Source organism: Sturnira hondurensis, unplaced genomic scaffold (assembly GCF_014824575.4).
Source record: "Sturnira hondurensis isolate 20B ecotype Veracruz unplaced genomic scaffold, ASM1482457v3 Scaffold0007406, whole genome shotgun sequence".
Lineage (NCBI taxonomy): Eukaryota > Metazoa > Chordata > Mammalia > Chiroptera > Phyllostomidae > Sturnira > Sturnira hondurensis.
The window spans coordinates 2735959-2755441 of record NW_028080037.1 but is presented as its reverse complement, the minus strand read 5'-3'; the positions used below and the strand labels follow the sequence as shown (position 1 = coordinate 2755441).

The following is a 19483-nucleotide window of genomic DNA, read 5'->3' as shown; positions in this document are numbered from 1 at the left end:
TCCTCTCTCGTTGCAGTTTGAACCCACTTACGAAGAATTCCCCGCCTTGGACAGCGACTCCTTGTTGGACTACAGCTCCATGCAGAGGCTGGGAGCGAAGCTGGGGTAGGCAACACTTGGGTGTCGGGGGCAGGCGTGCTCTGCAGAGTGGGTGCGGGGGCACCTTCGGAAGCCTGGGCCCAAATGGGAGAGGCGGTGCTTGTTAAAGAAAATGTGTGTGTGTCTGGGCCTGCTGCGGTGAAGGCCCTGCGTGGTGAAGGCCCTGCGTGGTGAAGGGCCCGCTGCAGTGAACTTTTAGCCGCTGGTAAGCCTGACGGGTGCTGCTTCTCCGGGCACAGTGAGCTGGGAAGAAGGACGCCCGGGCTGCTGTGACTCCAGTGACCCTGAGCCACCTGCTCCCTGCAGCGGCAGGGCCTGCTCTGTGTGGTAGGGACGCAGGTTGGACTGAGTCGGTTCATTCGTGAATCAGATTCGAAGGGTCTCTTATTCCTCCAGAGAGAGGATTTTTATTTCATTAGGTGCCTGAGAGCCCACTACCAGCCTGGAGTCTTTTTCCATTCCTTCCTCAGCGAGGCTTTTTTTGGTTTATTTTTTCACTGTGCATTTTATGAGAGTTTGAGCCCCAAGCCTGAGTGAATTCTAACCTGTGGTTGTAAGTTCTCCACGAAGACTTTCCCCATCCAGAGTGGAAACAAGTGTCCTTGTGGCCCCTTTGCAAGGTGGGACTTCTTTTCATCCATTCATGCGCTGAAGGTATAGTCCTCTGGGGGGGGTCCCAGCCCCCGAGGGGAGAGTGTGAGGGGGTCAGTGTCTTCTCCCAAGTTGAGACCCATTACCTGTCTCCTGTCTCCCACGCTGGCTGGAAGCTCTAGGTCACTGTGGGGCATTGGGGTGGCCACAAGGTGCTGTCTCTGTGATTGCTTAGAATTTCTCTAATCTGCCCTGGCTGGTGTGGCTCAGTGGATTGCGCACAGGCCTGCGAACCAGAGGATCTCGGTTCGATTCCCGGTCGGGGCGCATGCCTGGGTTGCACACCAGTTCCCTGCAGGCCAACTCCCAGCAGGGGACACACAAGGGGCAGCCATGCATTGATGTTTCTCTCCCTCTCTCCTTCCCCTCTAAAGATAAATAAATAAAAATAAAATCCTTAAAAAAATTTCTCTAATCTGAGGCTCAGCTCGACATTGGAAAGGATGTTTCGGAAGCTCTTGGTCCAGCATTTTAGACACTTGGCGATTGGAGGGCCTTCTGCACCGTGTTGTCTGAAATGAAAGTCTTCGTTGCGTCCTGAGTGGGTTTGGTAGGATCCACTGCTCTCTGCTGACCATCGCCTGCCGGTCCGTGTTGTCTCTCGCAGCTTTGTGTCCGGCCTGATCAACCAAGGCAAAGTGGAAGCATTTGAGAGGATGCTGTGGAGGGCCTGCAAAGGGTACACTATCGTGACCTGTGCGGAGCTGGATGAGCCCCTCGAGGACCCCGAGACGGTGAGTGTCGCGGCCCCATGCACAGCGGCAGGCCCAGCCCGGAGCACAAGTGCTGGCCTGGCACCTCGTCCTCGGGGTCCCAGCTGTGGTTCCCGACTGGGACTCCCGGGCTGCCGCGGCGTGTTGCCGCCTGCCGGCTGCTGCTCAGCATCCGCTGGCCGTCCCGGCACCGTCGTCCATAGCAGAGGGTCTGGGTGGACTCGCCCGTGGGCTCCCTGGCCCCAGCTCCTTGCGCTCGCTCCTTCTTTCTGGGGAATTTCTCAGTCTTTCCTAGACGTTTCAAACTAGCCCAGGCCTGTCGTTTCGGAAGCCTGCCGGTCGCTCAGTTTGGGTTTGTCCTACATATTCTCATGATGAGGTTCAGGTCAGCGTCTTGGGCAGGAAGGTCACAGAGGGGATGCAGCGCCGTCCCCACCGCACCCTGTCACTCGGTCCTGTCCGTGTTTCCCACGCTCCTCTGACCATGCGGCCCGGCTCCCGTGCCCTCAGTCGGCTTCAGGGATGGCTCCATTGGTGGTTTACTTGGTGTCACCAGTTGGTGACCACATGGGTCACATCCTCCGCTGGCCCTGGCCGCGGCCTCCTTGTCTCCCGTCACCTCTGCCCTTGCTTCTAGGACCCCATGGCCTGCTTCGCTGAGGTTCCCCGACCTGTTCCCGTCCCCTGGGCCCTAGGGCTCCGGTCTTGGACTGCCACCTCCTCTCTCTGCCCTTGGGGTCCCCTGTCACTCCGTGGCTTTAAATGCCATCCCCCAGGTCTAGCTGGGCCTCTCCCCCAAGCACCACACTGGTATTTATATTTTCTCATTTTCCACCTCATGCCTCAAACGGACCTTTCCTGGTCTCTGCCCCCAGCCCGCCCTTCCAGGCCTGCCCAGCCTGGCAGGGGGCAGCTCTGTCTGAGCACTGCTCGGGGCCAAAGCCCAGGGGTCACTCTGGGCCCTCCTCTTCCTCTTCCTCTGTGCCTGGTCTGTTGGCCCGTCCCTTCAACAGAAGGAGACTCTGGCCCCCGTCACCTCCACCTGGCCCCCGTCACCTCCACCTGCCCCAGGACCTGAGCCTGCGGACCTGATGCGCTACCATTTTGCAGGAACCTCCGCCCACGGAGCCCCCTGCTCCTGGCCTCCAGGGGGGCCCTGGGCAGCTGTAGTCCGGTCACTGCTGTCCCCCACGTGCCGCCTCCCTCCCAGCAGGAGGCTCAAAGCCTCAGTCACGCCTTACCACCCTGTCACACCCCTGCCCTGTGGTTTTCTCCTTTGCTTTTCCCTGAGCTCCCCTCTGCCCCAAGGGTCTCGCTCCCCTGCCCCGTGGGTGCCCCTCCCACTGCTTTCCTTCTGGTCACATGTCCCTTCCCTGGGAGACGGCCCTGCTCACCCTGCTGGAGTCACAGCCTCCCTCCCAGTCACCCCACCGACGCTCTCTCCTTTGTCGCACTCTCCTGCACTTGACACGGGTGTATCTTCTGTGTCTCTTCACTCCAGCTGGAGTGTGAGCCCTGCCCCCGGCGCCCCCCAGACTAAGTCAGGGAGCTCAGTCTGTTCAGCTCCTGACACTGGTGTGGTGCCTGGCAGACAGGCCAGCACCCTGTTCCGGCTTCTTCATGGGGTGTCTGTAAGTACCGTCCGTCCTCGTCGTTCATGGTCCTTCTGCTCCAGGAATTCTCTGAAACCGCCGAGCTGCCGCTCCCGGGGGCAGCGGCGAGGTGCCCGCCAGCCTCTGGTCCCAGCCTTTTGTCCAGCCAGCAACACGGACTTTGTGTCTGTGTTTCTTTGGGAAGGCGCCTTAGTGAGTAGGTGCTGTTGGTTCATTGACCTTGGTCTCGGCTGTCACTCACACACAGACGAAGCTTACCTGCCCTCCCTGTGCTCAGGGCTGCGGGCCGGCGCTTGGTCCCTGCACCGGGGGCCCTTCAGCAGCCCCGTCGCCAACTAAAAGCACAAATGTGCGAAAACCTTGTGCTGAATGCATCCTGATAAGGACATTTTTTTACAGTTCGAGATGAAAAAGGAAGTCACCTTGTCCAGGCGCGTGTTGGGTGACTCATGACTTTTGTTGCTCTGCACGTCTGCAAGTGACCAAAACCCCCCTGTTATGAGTGTTGGTTTGGGGGGGAGGAGCGATGTTGGCTGTGACCTTGCCGTCGTGGGACCCGCGGTGCTGAGGGCTGGTGGTGGCTGCTGGCGGAGGAACCGAAGCAGTGACTGAGTTTGCGCTGCCAGCAGAGCCCTGACAGCTGTGGCCACAGAAGTGACCGTTGTCCTGCTCACTCCGCAGGGAGAAGTCGTGAAATGGCACGTGTTCCTGATATCCTTCTGGGGAGAGCAGATTGGCCACAAGGTTAAGAAGATATGTGACTGGTAAGGAGCGGCGCTCGCTTCCTGTGTTTCTCCGTGTCCGGGAGGCCCCGGTTCTCCCTGCGCGTGCCTCTGTCGGGGGGAAACGCGGTGGCTCGGGGGCTGCGGGGTTCGTCCGGAGACGTCTTCGCCGTCACCCCATGGTTTTAAGGATGTCGTTCTCTCTGTTGCCAGGACAACACTTAAAATAACTGAAAGTAGAAATCATGTTAATAACATCGTCAGATTTGGGGTTTTGTTTTTTGTTTTTTTGAAATCAAGCCCTAAGATGCATTGGAAAAAGAATCAAATTGTAGTAGTACCTTGTGCCTTCCTGTTGCTTTTAGCTGCACAGACACTTAGTGGTTTCTCTTCTCTCCAACCCCGGGCGGCTTCTCCTGCGCCGCAGGGGAGGGCGTGGCGGGGGGGGCACGAGGGCGTGGCGGGGGGGGCACGAGGGCTCTGTCTGGCGCGTCACCAGGTCGCGGTGTCCTCAGTGGTGAAAACGGGGAGGGGGCGCGGCTCATGGGGGGGTAGGGACACAGGTGAAGGGCTGTGGCAGGTGGGGAGGATGTCATAGCAGGAACCTGCCTGTGACTTACTCTTGTCAACAACTGGGAAAATAAGCAAAGCCAAACAAACAGGCAGAAGAAGGCACTTTGCTTTCTCATCTGCGGGCACACTGCGGGCGGCTGCCTCGTTTCTTGGGGGTGAGGATGGGCCTCGGCTTTGTTTTCGATCCTGTGTCCTGGAGTTTGATCCCCAGTTGCCGGGCTGGGGGAGACATTCAGGTGTCACGTGGGCAAGGCGGTGGTGGTTTTACAGACGGCCACTTGTCTGACTGTGCGTCAGAGAAACTGCCCTGGGCATCAAGGCTGGGGGTTGGGGCTAATTTTAATAGTCAGAACTTAAAGGGAAGCATTAAATGGGGTGGCTACAGTGTGAGCGGTGGGCTCAGCCGTGCGTGCTCCGCGGTGTCCCGGCGTCACGTGGCCCCTGAGACACAAGGTGCTGTGAGGTGGGGGAGAAGCTCACTGCTCGGTGCTCCGGTGGTGCTGGTGAACCAGAGCTTCCGTCTCCATCCTACTTCTCTTTTTAAAAGGTCACTGCTGTCATGCATCATCTTTGTGTTTTTGTCTCAAACTTCTTTAAAGATTCCTGCCCCGGGGAGGGTGGGGCGTGTCTGGAGGTTGGAGCTGGGCGAGTTTCGGGAGTTGCTCCAGTTCAGATCCAGGACAGTTTGCTGCGCTGGCCACTGTTGGGAGAGGTGTGTGGGGCGGGCGCCGCGCCGGGCCGTGCTCCCCCGGAGGGCTGCCTGCCTTCCACCACGAAGGCTCTGCACCTGTGCCGGTGCTCTCCCGGCCCCGCGGGACGTGCGCCGCCTCAATGCTGTCTTGCAGCTACCACTGCCACGTGTACCCCTACCCGAGCACGGCCGCGGAGCGCCAGGAGATCCAGGAGGGGCTGAACACCCGCATCCAGGACCTCTACACCGTGAGTGGGCCGCCGCTGCCCAGGCTGTCGCGCGCGTGCGCGCATCCACTCCCTTCCTGCTTTCCTGTGGCGCTTCTTGGCGGTGACCTATGGGGCGTTTTAGGAAGATTGGCAGGTCACTTACCTGCCTCCTCTTTGTGGCAGCTCAGTCCTAGCAGCCTGTTTGAAACCTAGAGCAGGACAGACTTTGAAATGAAAGCTCACCTCTGTGTCCCCTCTGTCCCCGCCATCGGAGGCGACAGACAAGCCTGTTTCAAGTGTGGCTCTTGTTTCCCATGTCTGCTTATGGCGGAGGGGCTCTCGGTGGGAGAAGCCGACTGTGACCTGCTTAGGCCAGAGGGGAGGGACACGTGGCAGGACAGGACGGGAGGTGGTGGCTCACCAGGTTGGCGTGAAGCTGGGCCGAGGTGGGCAACAGGCGAGGACCTGGGGGATCTGTACCCGGCCAGGCTGTGGTGCTGCTGCCGCAGCCACCGGGCCCTCCGGCCTCTCCTGTGGCCCTGGGGTCGTGTCCCTGAGAGCCAGCTCCAGGGGAACGCCGGATTGGCTGCGCTCAGGTTTTCCTCCTGCCCCCCGGAGGGTGCTGGGTCCAGGGGGACAGGTGGGAACCACCCCGGGGCCGTCTCCAGGGCCGGCAGGTGCCGGGAGGACACTGCAGGCCGCCTGCGCCGCTGAGTGCTGCCTCCGTCCTCACCAGGTGCTCCACAAGACCGAGGACTACTTGAGGCAGGTGCTGTGTAAGGCCGCTGAGTCGGTCTACACCCGCGTCATCCAGGTGAAGAAGATGAAAGCCATCTACCACATGCTGAACATGTGCAGCTTCGACGTGACGAACAAGTGCCTCATCGCCGAGGTCTGGTGTCCCGAGGCCGACCTGCAGGGCCTGCGCCGCGCACTGGAGGACGGGTCGGTAAGGCCGTCCTGCCAGCCCCGCGGTGCTCGCCTGCCGGCTGTGGCGATCAGGGCCTGTGAGTGCGGGGATACACAGAGACCGCATTTTGTGGAGCCTCCTCCTGGGGCCGGAGCCCGGAGCGCCAGCCGTTCGAGGCGTGTGTGTGCAGTGTTCTCACCCTGCTCTTCCAAGTGAGGGGCGCAGCGCCCCCGCCCCCCGGGGGGAGTCAGAAAATGCTGCAGCCACGGTGTGGCCGCCCGTGCCCCTGCCCAGAGACAGCCAGCCTTTCAGTCCCCGTGTGTCTCTGGGGCTCTTCGTCCCAGATGAGCGGACGGGAACGGGTGTTTTCTTTCCTTTTCTCACAAAGGATTGCATGCTGTTTATGCTGTGCTCTTCACCTAATAAAACTTTCCTATTTTTAAAAAGATTTTTTATCTACTTAATTTTAGAGAGAGGGGAAGGGAGGAAGAGAAACATCCATGCAAGAGAGAAACACTGATTGGTTGCCTCTCATATGCGTCCCCTCCAGGAACTGAACCCGCAACCCAGGCCCTGACCTGGGAATCGAACCAGTGACCTTTAGCTTTGCGAGCCATTGCCCAACCAACTGCACCACACTGTTCAGGGCAAACTTTTCTGTTTTTGAAAATCACTGTTTAATATCCCACTGTCTGAGTCTGTGCCCGTGGGCCCGCCACACCGTGCTGAGCCAGGCACCAGTGCAGGCGTCCGTGTTTGTCAAAAGGGCCCTTGGATGGTAATTTTCTCCTGTTTCTCTTTTCTGTGTGAAAGAGAGAGAGCGGTGCCACAATCCCCTCGTTCATGAACACCATCCCGACGAAGGAGACGCCCCCCACGCTGATCCGCACCAACAAGTTCACCGAGGGCTTCCAGAACATCGTGGACGCCTACGGAGTGGGCAGCTACCGGGAGGTGAACCCAGGTTGGGCGTCCGAATGCGCAGCTCTGAGAGCGGGGCCACCGATGGGCAGGCAGGCCCGCGGCCCCGTCGCCGCGTGTCGTGTGGTCGCCGCGTGTCGTGTGGTGCGCAGCGCCGGCCTGGGCCCGCCGGGGAGGGCGCTGCGTGTGGCTGGGTGGGCGGGAAGGCTCTGCCTCGGCCGCGGGTCAGCAGTCCTCTCTTCCCCACAGCTCTCTTCACCATCATCACCTTCCCCTTCCTCTTCGCTGTGATGTTCGGAGACCTTGGGCACGGCTTCGTGATGTTCCTGTTCGCCCTCCTGCTGGTGCTGAACGAGGACCACCCGAGGCTGACTCAGTCCCAGGAGGTAAGGGCGCCTCCGCTGCCGTCCCTCCTGTCTGCCTGGGGGGGGGGGGGCGCTGCNGGCGCTGCTCTCCTGTTGGACCGGAGGAGGGCTGTCTCTCAGATGCTGCTCAATGTGTGGCCATGGCCAGGACCCACCTGCCCAAGACGTGGGAGGTGTGGGCGGGTCCTCTCGCTGTGACCGGAACGTCTGTGACGTTGCCTTGCTTTTGAGAGCCCAGAGGGGAGTGGTGGAGAATGAGTGAGCCAGCCGAGGTCGCTCAGCCCCCGCTGCGTTCCACAGATCACACGCATGTTTTTCGATGGCCGCTACATCCTCCTGCTGATGGGGCTGTTCTCGGTGTACACGGGCCTCATCTACAACGACTGCTTCTCCAAGTCCATCAACCTCTTCGGCTCCGGCTGGAACGTGTCCGCCATGTACAGCGCCAGCCACGCGGCCCCCGAGCGCAGCAGGATGGTGCTTTGGAAGTGAGTGCCCTAGCCGCACGGGTTGAGGAGGAGAGGCATTGGTCTGGATTCCACCCTCCTCATCACTTGCCTTCTGTTCCAGTGAGAGCGTGGTCAAGCACAACAGGGTCTTGCAGCTGGATCCAAGTGTCCCCGGAGTGTTCCAAGGCCCTTACCCCCTTGGCATTGACCCCGTGAGTGCACGCTTCCTTGCGGTCACCCTGGGCGCACAGGGGCACAGCCCAGTGCTGGCTGTCGTGGTGGTTTCTCACTGTCTGGCAGGGGTCACGGGCTCTGTCTCTCTAATTCTCTTTTCCAACTGCAGTTTGCACGCAGTATCATTGTGCGCTGGTGTCAGGGGTGCAGGACAGCGGGGGGGACGGGTGTGTGCTTTGACAAGGGTCCCCCGACATCTCCGGTGCCCACCCGGCACCACATCAGCTTTAGATTAACTGTAAAATGGGCACGGTGCCGCGTGGGCACTTCCTGCCGGGAAAAGGTCTGGGTCTGGCGAAAAGTCCCCTCCCACCCTCTCTGGTGGGTCCCGTCCGTGCCCCGTTGTCTCCCGACCCCGGGCCTGGTGTGGGTCACGTGTGTCTCCTTCCAGAGGGTCCTTGAGGACACACAGTAGGTGTCATTCTCCTCGCTTTGCCCAAAAGATAGTTCCGTGCCCGACTTTCACATTTAACTTTGTGCTCACGGGCAGTTCCACGCTGCACATTCGGGTCAGCCACGTGGGCTGGCCTCGCCCTCGCCTGTCCCCAGCCCCGAGCCCCGCTCTCTGAAACCCTGATCCTACTTCAGAACAATGGGCCTGTCTGTCCCTTTTTTATGTTGTTAAACTGTATTGTAAAATACACTTGGAAGACAGTGTGTCAGATGTGTTTGTGAGGTGGTGACACACGCTTAATGTCCCCGCCCACGGTCGGAGACCCCGGGACCTGCTCGGCCCGTGCCTCACTGCCCTCAGAGGGAACGCTCAGTCCCCTGAGCTCCGGGTGTGCGTCCTCTCGCTCTCCTCCTCTGTGTCCCTTCCTAGGCGTGTCCCCTAAGCATGGCCCTGCTTCCTTGGCATCCTTGGAGCTTGCGCTGAAGGTGCAATTGCCTTGGGGCAGCCTGTGGCCCTGCGCTGGGAAGGCGGCGGCTCTCAGAATGACGGCACGGAGGGCAGCGGCTGAGCGGTGCTGCCCGGTCGAGCGCCTGCTGCCTCCAACCTCAGCCCCAGCGCTGCGTGACCCCGGGCACCGGAAGGGCGTGCGTTACAGCTTGCGCTGTCTGTTTTGTCTTCAGATTTGGAACTTGGCCACGAATCGCCTCACTTTCCTGAACTCTTTCAAGATGAAAATGTCTGTGATTTTGGGAATTATTCACATGACTTTTGGAGTCATTCTGGGAATATTTAACCACCTGTAAGTACGGCCTGTGTAAAAGCAATGTTTCTGTGGCTAATTTGGCATCGTTGTTTTGCCCCTGGATGGCGGGCTGCACAGGCCGGGGGCAGCCGGTGGTGGTCACACTGCGCGATTCTATTTGGCGACACCGCTTTTTGGCTGTTCCATCAGCTCCCTCAGGCAGCCATGTTGACTGAGCACAGAGTGCGTGCCCGCCGGGGGTCGGGCTGGGAGGGCAGGAGACCAGGCACTTGTATGTTCAAGTGACGGGGACACAGGCAGCATGTGTTTCTGTTCGTTCAGAGACTTGACTTTCTCGTTTTACTATTTTTTGTTTATAAATGAGCAAACCCTCTGTCTGTCTGTGAGAGCGAGTGTAGTGAGAGAAAGGGGTCCTGCCGGTTCTCTCTGACTGCACCTGCTGGTGTCCCCGCACTGCTCTCCGTGACGCCCGAGTCACTGGTGTGAGTCTCGAGGCCGATGTTGGGGGGCTGAGGTGGGCTTCCGCGCGGGAAACTGGGAAACAGGCTGTGTGTCTCGGTCCGGTCTCCTTGGTGGGCTGACGGGTTCCTCTCTTTCCAGGCACTTCAGGAAGAAGTTCAATGTCTACCTGGTTTCCATCCCAGAACTTCTCTTTCTGCTCTGCATCTTCGGGTACCTCATTTTCATGATCTTCTACAAGTGGCTGGTCTACTCCGCGGAGACCTCCAGAGCCGCCCCCAGCATCCTGATCGAGTTCATCAACATGTTTCTGTTCCCGGGGGGCGAGACGAGCGGCCTGTACTCGGGCCAGGTGAGGGGCCTTTCCCAGCCCCTGAGCTGACGGCAGCCTTCCCACAGCCCTTTCTGGGGTGCACGGGGCTCTGCCCCTCCCTGTGGCGTCCCCAACGGGTGCTGGTCTGCTCTGGACACCGTGCTGGGGGTGCTGGGCAGGCAGTGAAACCCAGACCTGCCGCCACATGGGAGCTGTCCAAACGTGTCACTGGTGGGTTCCTGAGGGTGGCCAGGTGCCCCCGTTTGTCCAGTGTCTCTGAGTCAGTCTCTGGCTGAAGCTGGTCGTCAGGGCATCGGCACCTGCACCACAGCACGGTGGTCGTCTCCGGAGCTGGCTTCTCTGTCACCGTGTGTTTGTGTGGTGCCACCCGTGTGCAGTAGGGCATGGCGGCCGAGAGTGTGACTCCGAGGGCGGCCGGCGCTGCCCGCCCCAGCCCTGCTGCTCCCTCCAGTTGGACTCCGATCACAGTACTTGCCTGCTGTGCCCTGGTCCCTGGTCTGTAAAGTGGCCGTGAAAACAGGACCTGCTCATTCAGAGCGTGGGGTTAGCGCGTCGAAGCCCTTAGCAGAGTGAGACCCCTCCCACGTGCTTGGGGACAGGAGCTCGTGCTGTCCCGAGTGCCCCAGCACCCTGCCTGCAGGATAGTGTGGAGGATGTCACGGGCCTCGTGGCACAGTGTCTGGGGGACACAGGAGTCCTCTCCGTCATCACTGCCCCAACCCGGGTGCTCCTGAGCCAGGTGGCGCCCCCTGGTTTAAGTCTTGTCGACCCTGCACATTGGGTTTGCTGACCGCTCGCGGCCCAGAGTCCGATGGGAAGCTCCGCGTAGCTGACTGTGGGCTTCGTGGGGTGCTGTAGACGGGCGTCCTTTGTGAGCGGTTTGAGTTTTTCCCTCCTATTTGTATTTCTCTTGTTGGCGATTCTAGAATGACATCCTGCCATTGTTTTGGGAGCCTTTGCAGAGCGACACAGGTTAGGCAGACGCAGCGGAGCCCAGTGGGGCGCGGGTGCTGGGGGCAGAGAGGTCAGGGAGGGACCACCTCTCTCCGGCCCCCACTGCACTCCGGAGGTCTGCCTTCCTCCCCTGCCCTTTCCTGACTCTCACCTCAGCCTCCTGGGGTGGGGGCTATCTTCCCGGTGGCTCAGGGCCCCAGACGCACACCTGGTCTGCCTGACCGTGCAGCTCACGACCCGGATGTGGTTCTGCCCACGGCCCCCACTCCCGTCGGCATTTCAGGACGAGGGTGCTGGTTGTGTGGGACAAGAGCTCACACACGGATCCTACCGCCTGTGGCCAAGTGGGGCGCACGGCTCTGGGGACCCCCGTGTATCAGGGAGGGTCCCAGACAGGGCCGAGCAGGAGACAGCGCCCCCGTCTGGTTGTGTGTTAAACACCTGCCTCCTGACCCTCTAACCCACCCGACCGCAGCGGCTGTGCCAGCGGGCACCCGCTCTGCTCCTGAGTGGTCTTTAAATAACTGCAAAACCTTTTCCATTTTAAGGAAATGTTTTTAGTTTTCTGAATGCTCTTCCCGTATTTTTCATGTGTACAAGTTCACATTCCTGAAGTAGTCACCATAGTTAAAAAAGTAGAACCAAGGATTTAGGAAAACGTACAGCTTCTATTTGATTTCCCCACTGACAGTGTTTTCAGAAATAGTAGCTGGAGGTAGTAGCTAGAGTTTGACTCTTTGGAATTTTCCTACGAACTCCTTCCTGGTCCCAACGAAAGCCTATTCTGTCTGCCATTCTCCGCAGTGTCAGAACTCCGCTGGGGGTCGAGGACAAGGCCCACTGGCCTGTGCAGTTTGGCTTCCACCTGCTTATGTTCCTTGTTAATAAATAAAGGGGACTTCGATTTGTTTTCCGCTGCCGTGGTCAAGTGCGCTGCAGACATGGTGGCCTGTGTGTGCACCACCGTTGACCCTCCTCCTCCTTCTGCGCCCCTAGGAGCACGTCCAGAGGCTGCTGCTGGCCGTCACCGCGCTGTCCGTGCCTGTCCTCTTCTTGGGGAAGCCCCTGTTCCTGTTCTGGCTGCACAACGGGCGCAGCTGCTTTGGGGTCAGCAGGGTGAGTACGCGTGTGGGCGAGTGTCTGTGAATGGGACACAGGGTTATAAAAGGTTCGGTGAAGAAAACACCCTTCAGAGGTCCTCAGTCTCTTGTTCAAAAGCCAAAGCTTCCTGGCTTTAGACCCTGGGGCTGCCTGTCCTGCAGATGCCAAACGCCCAGAGCCGCCGTGTCTGGGCGTGGAGACAGGCCCCGCCGCTGGGGGTGGGTCTGCTAGTGGTTTGAACCGAGTCCTGCCAGTCACAACGTTTTATTTCTTATTCCTGCCTGTTGTTTTTCCCCCTCAAAAGTATTTTTATTAATATAAAAATATGTAATTTAATTATAGAAATTGTGGCAAAATGTAGAAAATAATGCCCTTAAGTTCTACTGCTGAGTTATGAGCCATGTTAAGTTTTTTTGTAGACTCTTTTCTTGTGCGTCTAGTTTCTCATTTTATTTCTTTTTTAAAAAATATTTTATTTATTTTTAGAGAGAGGGAAGGGAAGGAGAAAGAGTGGGAGAGAAACACCAATGTGTGGTTACCTCTCACATGCCCCCTGCTGGGGACCTGGCCTGCAACCCAGGCATGTGCCCTGACTGGGGATCAAACCGGCAACCCTTTGCTTCACAGGCCCATGCTCAATCCACTGAGCTATACCAGCCAGGGCCAATTTTATTTCTTTTTAAAAAAATAGTGGTAAAACACACAACACATTTTTTTCTCACACGTGTTCAAGCGCACAGTCAGTGGCGCGGGGCATACTCAGGCGGTGGTGCTGCCACCCCCGCCACCCTCTGTCTCCAGGACAACTGTCTTCCCAAACGAAACTCCATCCCCACGAAACACTCCCCCCCCACCCCCCTTCCCCCGCCCCTGCCACCCTGTGAGTCTCTGAGTTGGACCGCTCTCAGCACCCGGCCTGTCCTCTGCGGCCGGCCTCTGTCCCCTGGCAGAGTGGCCTCTCGGTCCTTCTACGTGGCAGCCTGTGCCAGAGGCTCCTCCCCGTCCTGGGCTGACTGCGTACCACTGGGCACTGACTGCCCTTTGTCCACGGGTCCACCCAACAGCAGACCCTTGGGTTGTGCGCCTGTCAGCTATTGTGAACAACAGTGCTGTGGACACGGCAGCAGCACCCAGGTTCCTGTCCTCCACGCCCTCACCGACACATGCTCTCTAAAAAAATTTGCATTTGCATTTTTTTATCCTTTCTTCTTTGTGCTTTTTTACATAGTAGTTTTCCTAATGTGTGTGAAGTGCTCACTTTTTTTTAAAGAATGTTTTACTCCTGAAGAGACTAAAGTCAGTAAGAGAAGCGAGGGAGCTCTGGCTTGGGTTGGTCCCGACCGTGGCTTCCGACAGCAGCGCTCACTGTGTCTGTGTTTGCTGGCAGAGTGGCTACACGCTCGTGCGGAGGGACAGTGAGGAGGAGGTGTCCCTGCTGGGGAGCCAGGACGTGGAGGAGGGGAGCGGCCGCATGGAGGACGGGTGCAGGACCGTGACCGGCGAGGAGGTAATGTGTCCCGGGCCCATGGGGGGCGCAGACCCGCCCTGAACCCTCCCAGAGGCAGCCGTCACTGCGAGAGCCATTGTGAGAGTCTCTTATAAAACGATTGAAGGCCTCGGGTGGTGTCTGCTGGTGGGGCACAGGTGTGCCAGCCACCGTCGGGAAGGTGTCTCGGGCCCAGGAACCACGCAGGCGCTGCGTGGACCGTGAGGGGCTTCACTCCGGGGGAGTTTCCTCACGAGAGGCGGGTTGGAGCAGACAGGCGACTGGGGGCTGGAAGTCCAAGATCAAGGTGTTGGCAGGGTCGGCTTGTCCTGAGGCCGTTGCCTTCCACGTGGGCTGCCTTTCCCGTGTCCTCACAAAGTCTTTCTCTGTGCGCACCTGTCCCTGGGGCTTCTCCCTCTTCCCACGTGGCCCCCAGGCCTTTTGATGAGAGCCCAGGCCGTATGACCTCAGGTAACCCTCATTCACTCCTCGAAAGCCCTGCTCTCTAAACACAGTCCCATTGGGACTTACTCAGAGTGACTCAAAATCACTCTGAATTTCGGGGATCACAGCTGTGGCCGGGGGCACAGGATTAGAGGGAGAGGAAGCAGTTCCCCCCAGAGAAGAGAGGCCCAGAGCTGGGCAGACCGGACCCACCACTGTACTGCTCTGCTGGGTTTTCTCGGAAATTCCTTTGGCTTGCCGAGGGAGACAGAACCAGATTTCTTGTCGTCAATGTTTTGTAATCGTTGGTAGTTTAGTCTTTTGTTTGGGACGATGGGTTAGTTCCGAGGAACGTGACTGGGAGCGTCCCCAAGCCCAGTGTTCCGCAGCCGCTTCACGCTCAGGGCCCCGAGTCATCCCCCTGGTGGGGCTCTTGGCCGGCTCGCTCACCTCCGTGCCCCACGCACGCGCACTGGCTCTGTGGCCGGGACTGGCCACGTGGTCTTTGAGGCTGGCTCAGGAACCTTGGGCTGCACGGCACCCCCGTTCAGGTCCATCCCCTCCCATTCCTCACGAGAAACGGGGGGCCTGGCGCTGAAGGGCTGTCGAGCAGAACTCCCGTCTTGCGATTCCCTGTCCCTTACACCCTAGCACCTTCTCAGCAGCGTCCCGGAGGCTGGTTCTCCTGTGGCGATTCTGAGTGGGCTGACTCGTAACCTGTGGAAGCGCGCGTGTGGCACACGGACTCTAACCGTGCCGTGTCATCTCTCCCCCAGTTCAATTTTGGAGAAATACTGATGACCCAGGTGATCCACTCCATCGAGTACTGCCTGGGCTGCATCTCCAACACTGCATCCTACCTGAGGCTCTGGGCCCTCAGTCTGGCTCACGCACGTAAGTGTTGCCTGCAGCGCTGCGGCCGGCTCACCGGGACGCTTTAAATTTGCGAGGGAAGTGCACCGCCATCTTTCCCATCCGCTGTGCGCTTGGGGGACTTAGCTGATGACTGTGCGGAGCCCTGGGGTGGCCGTTTGGCCTCGGGCTGCTGTGGAAACCCCTGAGCCAGGAGGGCCTGGGAAGGCTTGGGGACTTGAGGCACTGACACTGCCCCTCTCTCTGCCATCACCACGATTGTCCTTGTTGTCACTGGCACATTATTCAGTCCTGCCTTCCCAAGGAGGAGCGTGTGTTTCTCTCAAGCAAGTCTTAAAGCCCTGCCGGCCAGTGGTTTTGATGACCACTGTGCATGGTTCTGATGACACTCGTGCCCCACGATGGCTTCACTGCCAGGTCACTGCACACACACACATGTGCACTCCATGGTCAGTGCCCAGCTGCTCGTTCCTGGCAGAGTTTGCCGGGGTCAGGTTGGTCCCTCTGCCTGTGCCACCTTCACGCGTAGACAGCAAAGCACACGGTGGCCCGCCTCCCCGAGCACCAGTAGTAGGCCCAGGCGACACTTTGCAGGATGGGGACCCAGTGAGGGAGGTGGCCAGCAGAGGGCAAAGTGCAGTCGGGTGGACGGTGGTGATGCCTCCGTGGTCTGAATGGGCCTGGGGGCGTGGGCGCAGTCCCCGTTCGGGGACCAATGGCAGCCCGAGGACCCAGGGCAGCCTGCCTGCCTGTCCAGAGGAAGGAGGAGTGTGCTTGTGACAAAAAAGATGCAAACATCCCAGAAGATGTGATGCTCGGGGACTCGGGAGGCCTTGGGGACGTGGGAGCTGTGGAGGCTCCCACGCTGGGAGCCGCCCCAGACTCAGAGGCGTGCGGGATGACGGGCTGAGTGTCGGCAGAGACTCCCATGCCGTGTTGGGGCCCAGCTTGCCCCGGTTCTGGGAGGAGAAGGCACAGTGTTCAGACCACCCCGTATGCGGTTTTTTTCTCTTTTTTTTAAAAAAAAGGCAATTTAATACTCAATGTTTTCTATATTTTAAAAATAGGTTTACTATTTTTCATTTCTTTGCACATTTATAAACTGACAATAAAGCATTTTTAGTGATTTGACAAAAATTCTCCAAGGCACGAGGACAAGGGCGATTTTACCGTTGGTCACTGAACCTGCTTTAGGCAGCCTGGCTGCGCGGTCCCTCTCACGGCCCGTGCTGCTGGGCGGAGCCTGCCTGTGCCGGTGAGAACTCTGTGATAGAGAGGGTTTAAATTTATTCTCATTTCACTAATGTCTTTATGAGCATAGCTGGAAGTTTGGGATTTCGTGGCTGGGAGGGATCTGGTCTGTCATCTTCATTTTGCAGAGGACACTGAAGCCTAGTGAGGGTGGGTGCTGTCGCAGGGACACCCAGTCGGTCACTTGTGCCACAGCCAGGACCAGGGATGCCCAGCTTCCTCCCTCTCGGCCCAGAGCTGCGTTGGGACAGAGCCAGCCCAACCCCAGTCTGGCTCAAGGGCTCTCACGGGGAGGCCGGCCTCCAGTGTCCCTGGCCTGCCTGTCCCCCTCCATGTTCGAGACGGTTCACACGAGGAGCGGGCGACCCGTGTGTTCTGGTAGAGGCGGGCGCGTCACTTCACCAGTAGCAGCTGGGACTGGCCAGAGGAAACCCGGCGAGTTTCGGCGAGGTCCGGCGAGCTGGCCGAGTGGCGCATTGAGCAGGCACAGAGGCTGACTGCAGGGCGCTTCCTCCGCAGAGCTGTCCGATGTCCTGTGGGCCATGCTGATGCGCGTGGGCCTCCGGGTGGACACCACCTACGGGGTCCTGCTGCTGCTGCCCGTCATCGCGCTCTTCGCAGTCCTGACCATTTTCATCCTTCTGATCATGGAGGGGCTGTCCGCGTTCCTGCACGCCACGCGCCTCCACTGGTGAGCGGGCAGCGGGGTGTGCGGACTGGGATTTGAAACCCCCAGCTCTTACCCCCGATACATGCATGTAAAACCCACACAAACTTCTGTGCTTCATGTAGGCTAATGCTTCCTAACATTGAGATCGGTATTCGGGTCCCCTGACTTATCATGGGGTTTTGATCCTGAACTATTACCGCTGGCAAGTACAGGCGAGTTTACGCTTGCCAAACAATGAATTATGAGTAGTCATATTTTCAGTTCACTTTGGGCCTGACAGATTGCTTTGTCTTGTAAACTACCTCATACGTGTTTCTCAGTGTTTTACAGCGTGTGTCAGATTCCTGGTCTGCGTACGCAGTAACCAAGGCCGGGGGAGAGGACGGTGGCGCAGGGTGGGGGGTGGGTGGCGTGTCAGTGTTTCTGTCGCACACCGAGGAAGCCGACGTGGGGTGGGTGTGGGCGTGGGTTCCACCTGAGTGCAAATCGTTTCTGCGAAGGGCACGTGCGGGACGAAGCGGTTTCAGTGCAGGCACTTTTTTTGTTAAACTTGATTAAAGTTGCTTTAGGAAATGTTATTTGCAACATTTCTTTAACACATGGAATTTTTTTTTCCTTTAGGGTAGAATTTCAGAACAAATTCTACGTTGGTGCGGGCACCAAATTTGTTCCTTTCTCATTCAGACGCCTTTCGTGGAAGTTCAGTGACGAGGTGGCGTGATCATGTCGCCGCGTCCGGCCAGCTCGCAGAGTGACAGAGAACTATCATGTTGTAGAAATTCGCTGACATCAGATTTACGATAGGGACAGTTGTCTTCATTGATTGCCTTATGATAGAGCCAAATAATTCTGTAAGATATACCTCTTCCTCATGTTAAATATTTTGTACAGTTTATCAATTTTAGATATATAAATTTATTTTGGTTTTTATGATGAGCAAATGTAAGTTAATGCCAAAAGTTACGTTAAAGTTATTTTTCAAAATACCGACTTGGGGGAGAGAAGTCCATGCCAAGTAGCTAATTGAACATGGTCTTAGGCACTTAATTCCTCTTCACCTTATTAAAAAAAGAAAAAAACCACAGTTATTCTGTCACCCAAAGTCAGATGATATTTTCCAACAGCTGAAGTTTAGTTTTTTAAAAACGTTAATGACGGATAATCAAGACACATTATTCTGCTTGATTGAAAAGTATGTGAACATTTTTTTATTGTAGGCTGCCCAGAATTACGAGTAGGAGATGGTTTCTACGATTTTGTCTCGTTTTATAATTGGGGAAATGGGGTAATAGAACCTACAAGTGGTTATCCTGCTTGTGTATATTTTTAAAGACCTCTCACCCTGTTATCCCTCCATAAAACCAGTGACGATGATTGTGTGTATTTGGGGGAAACTGCACACGGAGCCTTACAGCGCGGGGGGTGCCTGGCGGAGGCCCAGCACAGACGGGGCTCGAGTGTGCGTGGCCGGCTCGGCTGGTGGAACTGGACCCTAAGGGGTCCATACCGAGTGCAGGAAAGGTGAGAAGCAGCCGGCTGTGTGTTTTTATACCAAAATACAAGTTAAGGTATTTGGCCGTGAAGAGGTTGAAGCCTGCCCCTGAACACAGTACATTGATAATTGTTTTACTTTCAGACTAAGTCTAAATAAAGGTCTGACGAAGGCATGTAGGGTCAATTGAAACTTTAAACTAATTGTTAAACTAAACTTTAAAACTGATTGTTAGCCATTAATTTATAGTCTTTTAAGTTCACCTGCTCCCTTGACATTTAGTTTTACGTGAATGTCAGTCCTATTGAACATTCTGATCTGTCTTCTTGTAAATTATGCTCATTTTTCGTATTTTATTGTACCTGATTTTAGATAATTATTTTCAAAAAGAAATTTGCAGTATTTCCATGTTCTCGAATTTTCTGTGATGTGCAAAGGCTCATTTGTCACTGCCCTCACCCGGAGGGCGGTGGGAGAGCGTGGAATTTTCTTCACAAGTTGAAATGATGCTGGCGCTGAACTCAGGCCTCTCTCTCTGATTTCAAGGCGTGTTTGCTGAGGGGCGTGACCCGAACGTCATGACATTAAACTTTTTAAAATGTGGGAAAGATCCCACGCTGCTCCTCTGTGAGATGTTACCCAGAGTCATCTGAAGTGACTGGGTCTCGTCCCTGATATTAAAATTGCCAACGTGAAAGGGTCCCAGTGAAACTCCGGGAGTGACTGTGCTCTCAAAGTTCCCCCAGGAAGCCGTCCAGGCTCAAACTTGTCCCTCACGGGTGGTCAGTTTTTGACTCCTCCAAGGGTCTGTTGTACTAAAACGGGCAGATTGACCCCAGGAAAGTCACGGTTTCCAGGCACCAGTAACTGACGAGGAAACGCAAGACAGGCAGCGCCTTCCGGGGCGCTGCGGGGCCCCGCCGCTCCTAGCCTCGGGGGACCACTTGTAAATCCTCATGAACACCTCTTCCCAGGGAGTGGAACGGAGAGCGAAGGGTCATTTGTGCAATTGAAACTGTAGGATGTAATTACAGGAAACGTTAATAGTCCTAACAGAACTCTAGAAATATGGTTTAACGGTGTCTTAGGCACCAGGGGAAATTTCACGTCTT

General features: G+C 57.2%; 1 protein-coding gene across 1 annotated transcript in view; it reads left to right on the top strand.

The window, feature by feature from the left end:
* Nucleotides 1-19239, top strand: part of ATP6V0A2 (ATPase H+ transporting V0 subunit a2) — a 29563-nt gene extending 10324 nt beyond the window's left edge. The window contains exons 5-20 of the mRNA XM_037051916.1: nucleotides 17-105; nucleotides 1358-1484; nucleotides 3758-3840; nucleotides 5217-5310; nucleotides 6008-6220; nucleotides 6995-7145; nucleotides 7352-7488; nucleotides 7768-7955; nucleotides 8038-8128; nucleotides 9225-9343; nucleotides 9908-10118; nucleotides 12051-12170; nucleotides 13543-13662; nucleotides 14862-14979; nucleotides 16729-16900; nucleotides 17501-19239. Coding sequence (XP_036907811.1) covers nucleotides 17-105; nucleotides 1358-1484; nucleotides 3758-3840; nucleotides 5217-5310; nucleotides 6008-6220; nucleotides 6995-7145; nucleotides 7352-7488; nucleotides 7768-7955; nucleotides 8038-8128; nucleotides 9225-9343; nucleotides 9908-10118; nucleotides 12051-12170; nucleotides 13543-13662; nucleotides 14862-14979; nucleotides 16729-16900; nucleotides 17501-17600 — 2133 coding nt within the window. The 3' untranslated portion in view covers nucleotides 17601-19239. The remainder of the gene's footprint in view (nucleotides 1-16; nucleotides 106-1357; nucleotides 1485-3757; nucleotides 3841-5216; nucleotides 5311-6007; nucleotides 6221-6994; nucleotides 7146-7351; nucleotides 7489-7767; nucleotides 7956-8037; nucleotides 8129-9224; nucleotides 9344-9907; nucleotides 10119-12050; nucleotides 12171-13542; nucleotides 13663-14861; nucleotides 14980-16728; nucleotides 16901-17500) is intronic.
* Nucleotides 19240-19483: the final 244 nt, after the last annotated feature.